Below are 12437 nucleotides of genomic sequence, written 5' to 3' on the forward strand. Positions count from 1 at the left end.
CCGCCTCTACGGCTATCACCGCTGTAACTACTATTTTGAGAACTGTGAACCACATTTTGCAACTAATTATGGTGCCAACAAAAGAGTAGTTCAATTTCTCCTCATGCTGCTTCAAACTTTCTAAGGTATCTACCCTTTTTATACTAGTAAGTGTTCACTTGCCAACAAAACTAGGTTTGAATCTATTTAATACACTGACCTTTGAAGTCTCCAATCTCTACTCCTTTTAAGTTACATTCATGAATATGCATGTGTATCTGGGTAAACGGTACATTTCTCTATGATAATTTTACTGTAATTCCTTGCATCACTTCTTGATCCTCGACAGAGCCAGCTATGTATTATGGGCTTGCTAATGCATCCAACAGATAGAATGCGAACAGAATAGAGTACAAGTTTAAAGAATGAAGTCATGACTCAACATGAAGAGTCCAGAGTGGAAAGCCAAGAGAGGTATAACATACAACATTGTGATGGAAGTACAAAGAGGAGAGGGAGACTCCTCTTATTGTGTGAAGACTGCTTGGCGGTGGCTCTCTACTACGACAACAAATACCAGCATCCGAGCCACCATCCAGCCAACAAACCCGAAATGAATTCACCTTGCCCCTCCAATTCTACCCCCACCATGAAACTAAGACGCCTGCGACCAGAAACCTGACAAAAAATAGCTGTAATGGCCAATGGATGTATTGCAACCAAAAGTAGTTAAATCCTCCGATTGGCCAATGATTCGGGTGCAAACAAATTGTGAACATTTCTAGACAAACTTCCTTCAATTCCTATGATTTATTTGCACTGTTTTGATTGTGAATTCAAGTCATCAAGAAGGTTTGTCATGGATTCCTCTAACTTCTTTGCCTGAGGCCCTGCCTTCAAAACATTGACATCACCCCATTGCAGGCATGGATCCATCCACCAGCTCTTCCGGCCAGTGCACCATGCCCCTGGGACAACTCGATTTTGACCACGCTTGAGAATCTTTTCATCAACCACCTTCAACACTGGATCATCTTTTTGAAATTGTCTGGCAAAAACAGCTCCACTTTGAACCATCTGGTTATAATCTGATGTGTTGAGGAAGAGGGGCTCCATCTTGGGAGGATTGTCCCAGATCATATATCTCAGATCACTGTTGACTGTTGTGTTCTTGAACTCGGGTGAATTGCAAATGACAGAATGGAAATAAACTTCTTGAGACAAAATTACATTACTAGAGTACATTAGAAGGGTTCTGGGGAGGTTATCCCAACCAAGAACACAAAATTCTAGAAACGATCGGCTCAACATGACCCATGGAGAACCTGAAAAACAATATGGTTCTCTTTCAATCAAGCTTTCTCACGAGTGCTTTACTTTTGTTAAAATACACGAATCAGTGTAACTTCAACTTGCAATCAATAGGATATAGATAAGAACTCTTGCCTGTGAAAACTTTAAAAGCATCAGGCACTGGCCTCTTTTCTGTAGCATGAAAGATCTGGGTTCTCCTAGCCAAGTAAAGCCCTGGATCAACTACAATTGGCTGGACCCTTTGATTCCTGAAAAGACGTATAAACCACATTGTTCAGATATGCTTGGACTCATAACTACAGAACTATGTCTATAAGTTAGAAATAAGAGTTCGCGTACTCTTTCCATCCAAGGTCACTGGTGTGATCAATGAAATTGATGTCTCTACTAAAAGAGGAGAACACATGGGACAAATCTGAAAGTATAGAAAAGCAAACATTAATTAGTATAGTTAAACATAACATCAATAGAATACAAATGACATATCCATGATTACTTAAAAGATTCCGAAGGATTATTATGAAAAGCAATGGTCATTAGGCAAATGGGAAATCTCATAACATCAAAACACTGAAGAAGATATATTAGCAAAATGCAACAGAAATAGATCAAAAGCAATTAAAATTCAGTAACAGGACTAGAGCAACAAAAGTGGCACCTTATCATGAAGATTTCAAGGTAAATGTTGGATGGTATATATAAGCACCCATGGAAGATTTGTAGGCCTTGAAAAGAATACATTAACCACAAATATTCAAAATTTACTAATATCAACATGACTACAATCTGACCTTTAAAAGGACATGAGAAAATAATCTTCCTAAACCAATATATCTAAAATCATTGTTAAGGAAATCCCTGCAATTGCAACGGGATCCAGGTAAGTGTTTCTCAAGATGTCAGTCTGGCGATGCCTAAACTCCAGGCATGTGCTAAAGGCTTGGACATCAAGATGGTGGACTTGATAATATAAAATTCAGAAAAGATTTTTCATTTAGAAAATATATTATGAAGTCTGCAAAAGGTAACAAAAGGTACCATCAGCATATAATAACAGAAGTAGTGTTTACACCATTGTAGAAGTCAGTCTAGGCTTATCGCTTGATTGCTCAAAACAGAGGATCCCAAACATCACAGTGGTAGAGAAAGTCACTAACTACATATACAGGAGTATACTTTTATGGAGGTAATGGGAATCAAATCCATTACTGACAATTGATTAAGTTTAGAATAGATCATGCTTCAGTTCTCAACTCTTACTGTCTAAGCCCTATGCTGCACAACTACCATTGAACACACTTTCGGGGGCCAAGGAAGCACAACCCGAGTTAACAGAAGTGCACAAGAGAGAAAAGGAGAAGAAATAACCAAACTATACACCAATCCATAAGCTCACATCTCTCTGAAAAGATCAACAAAAGAATTAATATAGTTTAAGAATTAACTACTACACTCAATAACAAGCCACAAAAAGAGGGAGCTCAGCAACTAATGATATAGCTTGAAAGGCAATAACTCCACTGCTTCAAAGGTGTGCCTAAACCATTCCTTCCAAAATGAAATGTGCCATCAAAGGTGCAGCAGTGCTGGCATCAAATGCTTTATGGAACTATTAGAACCCACTACAATGGGTCAGATTGGGAAGTACACACTAATTACAGTTTTGTGTGGTTTAGAGAGAATGGGACGACGATGTGGCTAGATCCCTCAATCACAAATCACTGCAAGACTTCCACTTACTGAAATTGGTTACAAAATATCCTGAGGGCCAGAGAATACAAATATCTCACAACACATGTCAAAACATTTGCATCGCACCTAGAACATAATATGTTTGCAATCATTGTTTGATTTTCAATACGAATATTTATTGTTGTTGCTGCTTACTATCACACCAGTGACTGAAAATCAGACACCTTTGGTGTCATAAAAACCTTTGCCTCACTTGATAACTTCTAGTTTTGCAGCTTTCTATGCTCTGATTTGCGCTCTAATTAGCTCTGATGGATTTATTTCTCCATCTCGTTTCACAACTAATTTCGATCACATCTGCAAAAATGTTCTATTATTCCAAAAATTACTACAGTATAATAATTCAGTTTCAACCCAGACCAATTTGAATCTGAAACCAAGATTTTATAACACTGTATCTATAAGGCTTCAACACTTGTTTTTCTGATTGGTAAATTAAAGTGTCGTTAAAAACACCAAAAACACAGATCCATTTGTATTAGTAGTATACACACACACACACACAGGAAAAACCAAAAATGCAAGTCACCTAAAATCTCCAAAAAAAGAATGGTTACACATTGTGAGTTTGTAACCTTAAACCCTTAGAAGCTGTACCCCTTCAGAAAGTCTCCTAATCCTCTGCTTCCACACTATAACCAACTCTCTCACACATATACAACCACAAAATTTTGCGCCACTTGGGGGGTTATACCACCTAGGCCAATGGCCTGGTGGTGCATTAAATAAACTTGTATCTGGAGCCATGACAATGACAACACATTGATACATAAAGTACAAAATTGCATGAAATTTGATTAAAGCTAAATATTTGCTGACAATGACAATCATTTTTCATTTTTTAAAAATTGAAAATAGCGAATTTGGACTACCATAATGAGGTCAAGTGATGCACAACACGTGAATTGCTAAATTAGATTTTCTTAAACCATCCTCCTTTTTATTTTAAAAAAATAAAAATAAAAATAAAATTGTCACTGGAAAGAACCAAAGGATGCATAATTCATGTATGCAGGATATTAACAAATAGGCTAAACAAAACTAGATCCTCGTTTCACCAAACACCCGACATAAGAATCTCAAAAAGTAAAACTTATTTGTGACCCAACATAAAGAATTTCCCATATGTGGCAAACCTCGAACTAAGATTTCACAGTCTCAGTACAAGCTCGAACATCAACATGATCAGAATGTTAAAGTAGCCCCTTTTTGTTAGACTTGTGTCTGCAGTTAAAGCATTGGAAGTCTTACATTTTGTCTATCTTATCCCTTTACTAGAAAAAAATGGCCAACACAGTTGGAAAGATGTTAATCAACAAATGCAGACGTATCAAGTCGAAAAAGGTTTAATAGTATGAGTATGGAATTTATCCATGATGAGTATGGATGTGAACTAAAAGATGACTTATCACTTTGCTTATGTGGATGCTGGCTCTGTTTTGGGTTAGAAGGGTTATACCCTGTTCTCTGGGTGAGATGATGCCACTTGGCCGGGTCATAGAGTTGGAATCTAATGGAAAATAGCCTGCTTTGCCTTCTTGGAGTGTTTTCAAAAAACCACATAAGATCGTTCTTTAAAATTAGACACTATTTAACTCAATTTTCAAAAATCAATTTCAAGAAAACTAACAACCAAACAAACTTTCAACCTGTTTTTGTTTTCATGTTCGCTTGGAACTAAAGATTATTAAAAAAAAAAAAAGGTTCCTCATTTAAATTTTAGCAATCAATGCACATTCCACCAGGGAAAAAAGAATATCTTTCACCACTTCTCCAAACTTGGCATTCAGCAAGAACAGACTGCATAATTGTGAAGCAAATACAAAAAACGAAGTCTCACAATTATGCCCGTAAAATTATTATTCTAATCTTTATACTCCCAACTAACCAGTTGAAAAGGAATACTTCCAGCAAATCAAAAGGCACATGCCTTTATATAAGTATAAAATTAGAATATCAATACCAATCAAACCATATCCGAAAGAATCATAAAGTTAAATTTTTTAAGAATTTCAATTTGAGAAATGGCATACCATCTTGGGTGAGCAATGGATAATCCAAAGCACTTAGAGTGATGAACCAATCCCAAGCCTCATCAACCTTCAATAATATAGACGCTGCACGCAATACAGCTGCAATGTGAGTTGACCCCATGTAGGTCACCGGATCGGGCTTCCCCACCACATCCACATTCCCGAAAGCCCGAATTGCGGGTACCGTCTTAATCAAAGCCGCCAATTTGCGTCTCTCTTCATCTGAACCATCCTTTCCGATGTGCAACAAGTACCTGTTCCGCGGGTGGTACACTGCGAGCAGCAACCGGAAGATTCGGTCACCGTCACCATGGCCGCCGGAAATGTAGTATGCAAACGCCGGAGGGTAACCGACGCCGCGGTGGACGGTGGATGTGAAGGGCTTTTGGGAGCTGAAGGCGGAGGAGGCGCTGAAGCCGGCGATCGAAGACAGGAAGAGCAAAAACGAGACGAATGTGGCGGAGAAGAGCGTGAAGAGCCATTTCTTCTCAGCTCCCATGGTAGTTCATACAGCTTTATGAGCATGGAATGAATACAATAAGTTAGGGTTTGAAATAGTTAAAATTAGATGTAAAACAGTGCATCATAGATAGGTATACAGAGATCTTGATGTTTGTGAGTTTTGCTTTGAAGATTCAGTTGGGCCCGGTTGTACATTGGCAGCACAGACTAGGGCTAGATAGAGTGTTGCAAGAACAAAAAGAACTTCCACAAAAGTGTTTCTCACTCTAGAGCTTTCTCTCTCTATACTGACTTTATATATATATATATATCAGATGAACCGATTAGCCGAAGATCAGAGAAAGAGAAGGCGGTTTGGTTAGGGTTTGCAGGTTAGATTTGGGTTGTTGGTATAAGTTTCGTGGATTCGTTGTTTGTTGTTTAAATTGATTTGATCTGTGAAAAAGAAATGTAAGTGATACGTAAACCAACTCTTATTAAATGCGCGTGATTACACGCTCTGATCTAGATCGATGACTTCATCGTTTGGAGAAATTTTGATTGTTAATTGCTAAATACGCTACATAATAGCGCGTGAAACTTATCTTTCATAGTAATTTTCAGAATATTATAGTACTTTTTTATATTAAACAAGTAATTTTTGCTTATAACCAAATTAAAGATACTAATTAATTGAATTAATCTATCTGTAATTTCAATCTACATATCAGTGATATCACAAATATATTTGATAATGTTATGGGTGTGGTACACAAGTTGTATTGATTATTGTATATTAAAGTATTTATTAATTTTGTAATGAATGTTGGTCTATTGATTATTTGATTACATGTTTTTTTAGTCTAAATACGTGTGAAATGGCGTATATCGTTGTTAAACATATCAACTTACCATATATTATATTACAAAAAGAAGTTTTTATATTATCGTGTATTGTTGGTCGGTGACCCTTGCATCTTACATTATACAATATGCTTATTTTATTTATATATTATATATTTTATAAAAATAGAAAAAAAAAAATTATAATAGCTTTGACACCATGTCTTGTATTCTCAATCACATTTATGGTGGGAAAATCAAATTCAATCCTGGTAACATTTGTATTTTTTTATTACACTACCTTTTTCTTTTTCTCTGAATTTTAGTGTATACTATAAAAGATTGCCCCGATCAATGTATTGTGTTTAGTGTTTTTTTTTTTTTTTTTTTTTAAATGTCAACAGTCACAATCGGGGGAGTTAATGCAAGCGTCACTTTTTTTTAATAATGACAGACACTGCGTAGTTATACTAATATATAATGATATAGTATATTAAAGTAGTATATATATCATTATATAAGTATTAGTATATAATGATATATTTTAGAGGATAGGTAAGCTGCCTTATAATGTAATTATGTAATTGGAGAGTAGGTAAGAAAATACGTGTTTATAGTTCATTATTTATTGTGTACGTGCGTTACATTCTAAAGCTTTCTTGTTTTGGTTGCACACTGTGTTTAAAAAGAATAACCTCATCTATTCTGGAAACAAAATTCCTGAATTAATTGAATTGTGTGGCGCATTTTGGAGATAAAAACACACACACACATATATATATACATACTGTTATAAGAAAGAATAATGAAGTACATGAAGTGAGTTGCAATGTTGTACTTCCGGATATTTTAGAATTTTTCGAGGGAAATTTTGAAGTTACCAAAAGTTTGGGATACTCTAATGTTAAAGTCGAGGAGATTGTTAAATAGACTTTGCTTTTGAATTTGAATTTTGATTCAAATTCAATCTTCTAATTCGTATTTAACATTCAATCCGATAACCTGTTAACTATTTATATTCCATAATTCCTAAGTTAAACAAATTCAATTTAATGTTAAAGTTTGAATAAAATTTCTCCCAATCTTTCATTATCAGCGTGTAATAGATGACCGAGTGTGTTAAATTAGTAATTTTAAATAAATAAATAAAATTGGTTCTCCAAGGCCTAACCAAATTATGGACCCTCTATGTTGGGCTGAAACCCAAACCCCATTTATAATTTGAAAGCCCAAAACCCAAGCTCCATTTATATTTTTAAAGCCTAAACCCAAGCCTCATTCTAGACCCTCTATATAAAATTATAAAAACATAAATAGCCGCCCACAGTAACATAAGAAGAAGACAAAGCCACTTTCTTTGGAAGATTATTACACCACACGCAATCACCACCTTCCGACACTCCCAACAGCAACTTTCTCGGAACCCAATCAACAAATAATGCGAAATTCCATATACATGCTGATTTCACATAATAATTTAAGATTCTGGAGTCTGGTCCGAAACACTCACCTGTTATAAGTCCCTCTCTCTCTAAATATGAAATATGTATATTTATAGAATAATGCTTGTTTTGGGCATCATAAATAAGAATGTTTTTTTTAATATTGACATGGATTAATAAAAATATAATATATGTCAAAAAAATTTAAAAATAATTAATAAAAACTGTTTGAACTTTTTTATGGATCATCCAGAAGGAATTTTTTTTTTTTTCTCATGCGTTTGATATTTTCTATTCAAAACCCTTCATATGAATAAACTAAATAATTAGCCCAAATATGGTAAATTAATTACAATTATAATACTCCAGTTATCAATAGAGTAAGGAGATCAATTTGGCTTCAGATTGCAACAGGTGGGGATAAATATCAAAATTTTGGATGCCACTAGAGTTATGCGCATTTATTTATTGGGGGTTTGAATCATCTCTAAAGATTGGATGTAAAAGATTATGGTTTGGGAATAGAAAAGGTGACAAGCAGTGGAGGTCGGCACAAGAGAGAATTAATAATATTAGGATTTTAAAATTGGGGAGATGGTGTGCATTAATAGGGATTTGGTGGGAAGAGAAAAACAATAGTGAGTTAAAGAGAGGGAGAGCCCGCTACCAGGTCTCACACACATGTGAGAGAAATCCTCTTCTTTTTTGGATGACCCGCAAAAAGACCCGAATGATTCATGTTTAATTTTTTAATTTTTTTTAACACATACCTCTCAAGAAAAATCTCAAATTGAATCCTAAATTGACGAGTAAGTGTGAGCTCATTTATGCGATTTTGCACTCTTCGAATAGGAATCCATTTTTTGAAAGATCTTGATTTTCGTACTTTGGTGGGTCGATGACCCATGTTGTGTTGAAAGGATATCTATATAATCCGATCGATTGAGTTAAACCCGCTGGTAGCAAAAAAAATGGGGAAAGTATACATAGAAAGACAGTTCTTTTCTATTAGGAAAAAGCATGCCTCAGGCCTAGGTCTTTCCTTTTGATGTTGATATGGACCTATAACAATATGACATGTGTAAAAAAAAAAAATTAAAAATTTAGACCTGAATCATTCTATGTGAGACTTGGTAGCGGGCTTTCCCTCTCTTTAACTCGCGATTCCAATTCCTTCTCTCTTCCCACTAAATCCTCATTGATGCCTACTATCTTCCTAATTCTGAAATCCTAATATTAATCATTTCTTCCGCCAACCGACCTCCACCACCTTCAATGCTTGCCGGTCTCTGCTGCTTGTCACCTTTTCCATTCCCAAACCCTGATCTTTTACATCCAATATTTAAAGATAATTCAAGCCGCCACATTCGTTGCCTGCCATCTTTGTTGCAACCCTATCTCCAGAATGAGTCAAGAGGCTGACCAATTAATAAATATGCATAACTTTAGTGGCATCCAAAATTTTGAGATTTATCATCACCTGTTGCAATTTGAGACCAAATTGCTTAAAACTCCATTGATAATTGGGGTCTTATAATTGTGGTTAATTTACATGTTTGGACTAATTGTTTAGCTTTTTCTATAATGGATTACAATATGAAAGGTTTGCAGTAGAAAATCTCAAAGGCATAAGGGAAAAAAAATCTTTCCTTTTGGATAATCCGCAAAAAGATCTAAACAATTTTTATTAATTATTTTAAAATTTTTTTGACACGTGTCACATTTTTATTGGTCTATGTCAGCATCAGAAAGACATTCCTATTAGATCATCTCCAATCGTTGTGTATATATATATATATATATAAATATATATATATATATATATGTGTAAATCTAATGTGTCATAATAGATTTATATAAAAAATTTGGATTATTTATTTTTAGCTCCAGCGGTTATTTTATACGTTATGTGTAAAAATATATTTCCCAATAACAACCAACCAGTGTCATACCTGAAGCCATATAATTTTTACAAACCTATTTAATATAGGGTTGATTTTTTAATAAAATGAGAAAGAATGATGTGAAAGGAAATATACTGATGTGGTTGTGTAAAAAGATTATATAAAATACACAATAATTTTACAAATTGATAACGTTGCTGTTTTGGGGTCTGAAACAAACATTGTTCTTTCTACGGAGTATTATATTATTATATTCCCTTCTTCCCATAATAGTTGTCCATCTTTTCTTTTAGGATTGTTCCAAAATACTTGTCCACCTACCAAATTTAAACAACATATTTCACCTCTTTCCATAAATATCCTTAAAAAAAAAAAAATCAAACGTGATTATGTATATATTTAAACTTAAAAGGGTAATTTTATAATTTTTGTAATAATTACGCTTTCCAAAAGAAACATCTGATACGAAACGGAGATAGAATTAGTATTAGTCAGTGATCCTCCCGGGAACAGTCCTACATTTTGTCTTTGTGATAAAAAGGGAGCTCTGCACCGACGTGAATTTCTTGGCTTAAAAAAGTTTGGTTTTCAAAGGTCAAACCCAATTCGAGACCCACTAGGTTGGGCTTCGATCCAAGCCCCAATTATAAATTTTAAAGCCCAAGCTTAATTATTGACCCTCTAAATTATTATTATTTTTTATTTTTTCATATTCTAGACCGTCTAGATAAATAAATAAATCGCCGCCGCAAGAGTACAAGAAGACAAAGCCGAAACAACTTAATTTGGAAGATTCCTACACTCCCAACGCCAACTTTCTCCGCACCCAGCCGACTATTAACGCGAAATCTCACACCACACACACGGTCTCTTCCCCTCTGTCTCTCTCTCTCTCTCTCTCCCCGAGTATATCTAATACGGAGTAATTGTCTATATATACATGTGTAAATGTAAATTATGTAATATATCACAACCACGTCCTTCCTCACAACTCACAACATTAATTTCTAATCCATCTACCATTTTTGTTGCCTACTTCCAACGTCCAAAAACAATGCAAACATCTTCCTATCATTCTCCATCACTCCCAACCAGTCCATTTTCAAGCAACCCGAAGCACAACCCGCGTTTCATTCGTCAGAAGAGACCTTCCAGCGCGGTTTTTGCTTCGAAAAGAGATGCATACAATCATGGCTACGATGGCAGGATGGTGGATGAAGACATGATCGTGCTGAGAAAGCGAATTCATGAGATGGAGATGACTGGGAGCAACCACGAGCCACCGCGAGAGTGGATGGAGTGGGAGAAGAGATACTACACCACTTACGATTCGGATATATGTGAAGCAATGGGGTTTTTACAGTCTCTCTTGATGGACACTAGGCCAAGCTTTGCTTTGGGAATGGTGGTTCTTGTTATCCTCAGTGTGCCCACATCTACTGCTGTGGTTGGGTTTCATTTGGTGGAAATAGTGAAAGACATCCTAGCTAGGGTGAATTTTGGTTAATTAATTAATTTTATTTGATAGATTAATTTACTAGTTTGGAATATATTCTTTAATTTGTTGTTGATTATGGTAATTCTTATTAATGATCAGTTATTGTATTGGAGATGTATATATTGTTCATTATATATGCAAATTATTATTTTTTTAATTTCCCTCTGATTAATGGTTTGTTTGCAAAATTAAAACCAATGCATGGATGTGTCTTGGAAAGGTGAAGAGGAAAGTTGTTATTTTCTGTGAAGCCCTTTTGAGGTTTATATATATATATATATATATATAGAGAGAGAGAGAGAGAGAGAGTTTAAAGGACTTGGTAAACACCGTCTGGCAAAGCAATTTTTAAAATTGTTGGGTAAAAAATATACTCCTGGAAATTAATTTGTATGGTTTTAGGAAATAAATTTTTTTTTTTTTTTTTTAAAGTTTTTTTATGTTTGTAATACTAAGATGAATTATTCAATTAAAAAAACATAATCCTTTTATTATCAAAATTGTAGAAGTAAATTACTGCAAATAAAATAAAATAAAATAGAATAAAAGTAAAAAAAACCAAGAATGAGAACAATTTTAACAACTTTTTTGTGATTGGTCTTCATTTGCTTATGAGTTATGACGTACATACGAGGATCATTTTGTGGTCTGAGTCCGGATTAACAATTGAAACGTGACTTTGAGTCTTGAAAAAGTCATTTTATCTAGAAGATCTTATGGACATCAATCTGTTTCTGTTTTTTCTTTTCTTTTTTTGTTTTTAATACTTCTCAAGTTTGTTTGTTATCACAAAGTGATTTATTAGCTTAAAAATCATTTTCGAAATGCTGTTGTAGAACTCTAATCAATTACAAACATTACTAATGATTTAATTGATAGAGCTTTCAATTCTCCCAACAGGTGTAACTGTATTTGAGGTACAAGGATCCTCTTTAAGTTCAATACATAATTTAATGGTTGAGATTGAATAAATAAATGGGATCCAGTAATAATGGTGGTGCAATCTTAACCAGTAAAATCTGTACTTGACCTCTCTAATGTTGGAGAGAATTCTTATTGGTATATGATTCCCTCGTTTCTCTAATTTGTTCAAATAAATAAGTAAATAAATAAAACCTAACCAATCGACTTTCACATGGGTTTCATTGGACTTCTTCTTCCCCCTACTAATCCCGGCCAGATCAGCTATAGATAAGATCAAAGTTGTAGCCGGACAATTGACATTAGATAC

At 34.7% G+C, this 12437-nt stretch overlaps 1 protein-coding gene across 1 annotated transcript; it reads right to left on the reverse strand.

Moving 5' to 3' along the window:
- Nucleotides 1-374: 374 nt before the first annotated feature.
- LOC132302546 (beta-glucuronosyltransferase GlcAT14A) lies at nt 375-5950 on the reverse strand. Its single transcript, XM_059799437.1, has 4 exons — nt 5079-5950; nt 1633-1708; nt 1426-1541; nt 375-1304 (listed from the first exon to the last, which is right to left on the reverse strand). Exons 1-4 carry the CDS (start codon nt 5575-5577, stop codon nt 790-792), a joined length of 1206 nt encoding a protein of 401 aa, XP_059655420.1. The 5' UTR covers nt 5578-5950; the 3' UTR covers nt 375-789.
- Nucleotides 5951-12437: the final 6487 nt, after the last annotated feature.

Source organism: Cornus florida, unplaced genomic scaffold, assembly GCF_030987335.1.
Source record: "Cornus florida cultivar Cherokee Brave unplaced genomic scaffold, ASM3098733v1 CherokeeBrave_3.0.0_Hap2_Chr04, whole genome shotgun sequence".
NCBI classification, from domain to species: Eukaryota; Viridiplantae; Streptophyta; class Magnoliopsida; order Cornales; family Cornaceae; genus Cornus; species Cornus florida.

Excerpts from the sequence above, each read along its gene's own strand:
- LOC132302546 (XM_059799437.1), bottom strand. The coding sequence starts at position 5,577 with ATGGGAGCTGAGAAGAAATGGCTCTTCACGCTCTTCTCCGCCACATTC. Across the intron at positions 1,542-1,632 it reads AGTGACCTTGGATGGAAAGA|GAATCAAAGGGTCCAGCCAA; the intron begins GTACGCGAACTC and ends ACGTCTTTTCAG. Across the intron at positions 1,305-1,425 it reads TGCTTTTAAAGTTTTCACAG|GTTCTCCATGGGTCATGTTG; the intron begins GCAAGAGTTCTT and ends ATTGTTTTTCAG.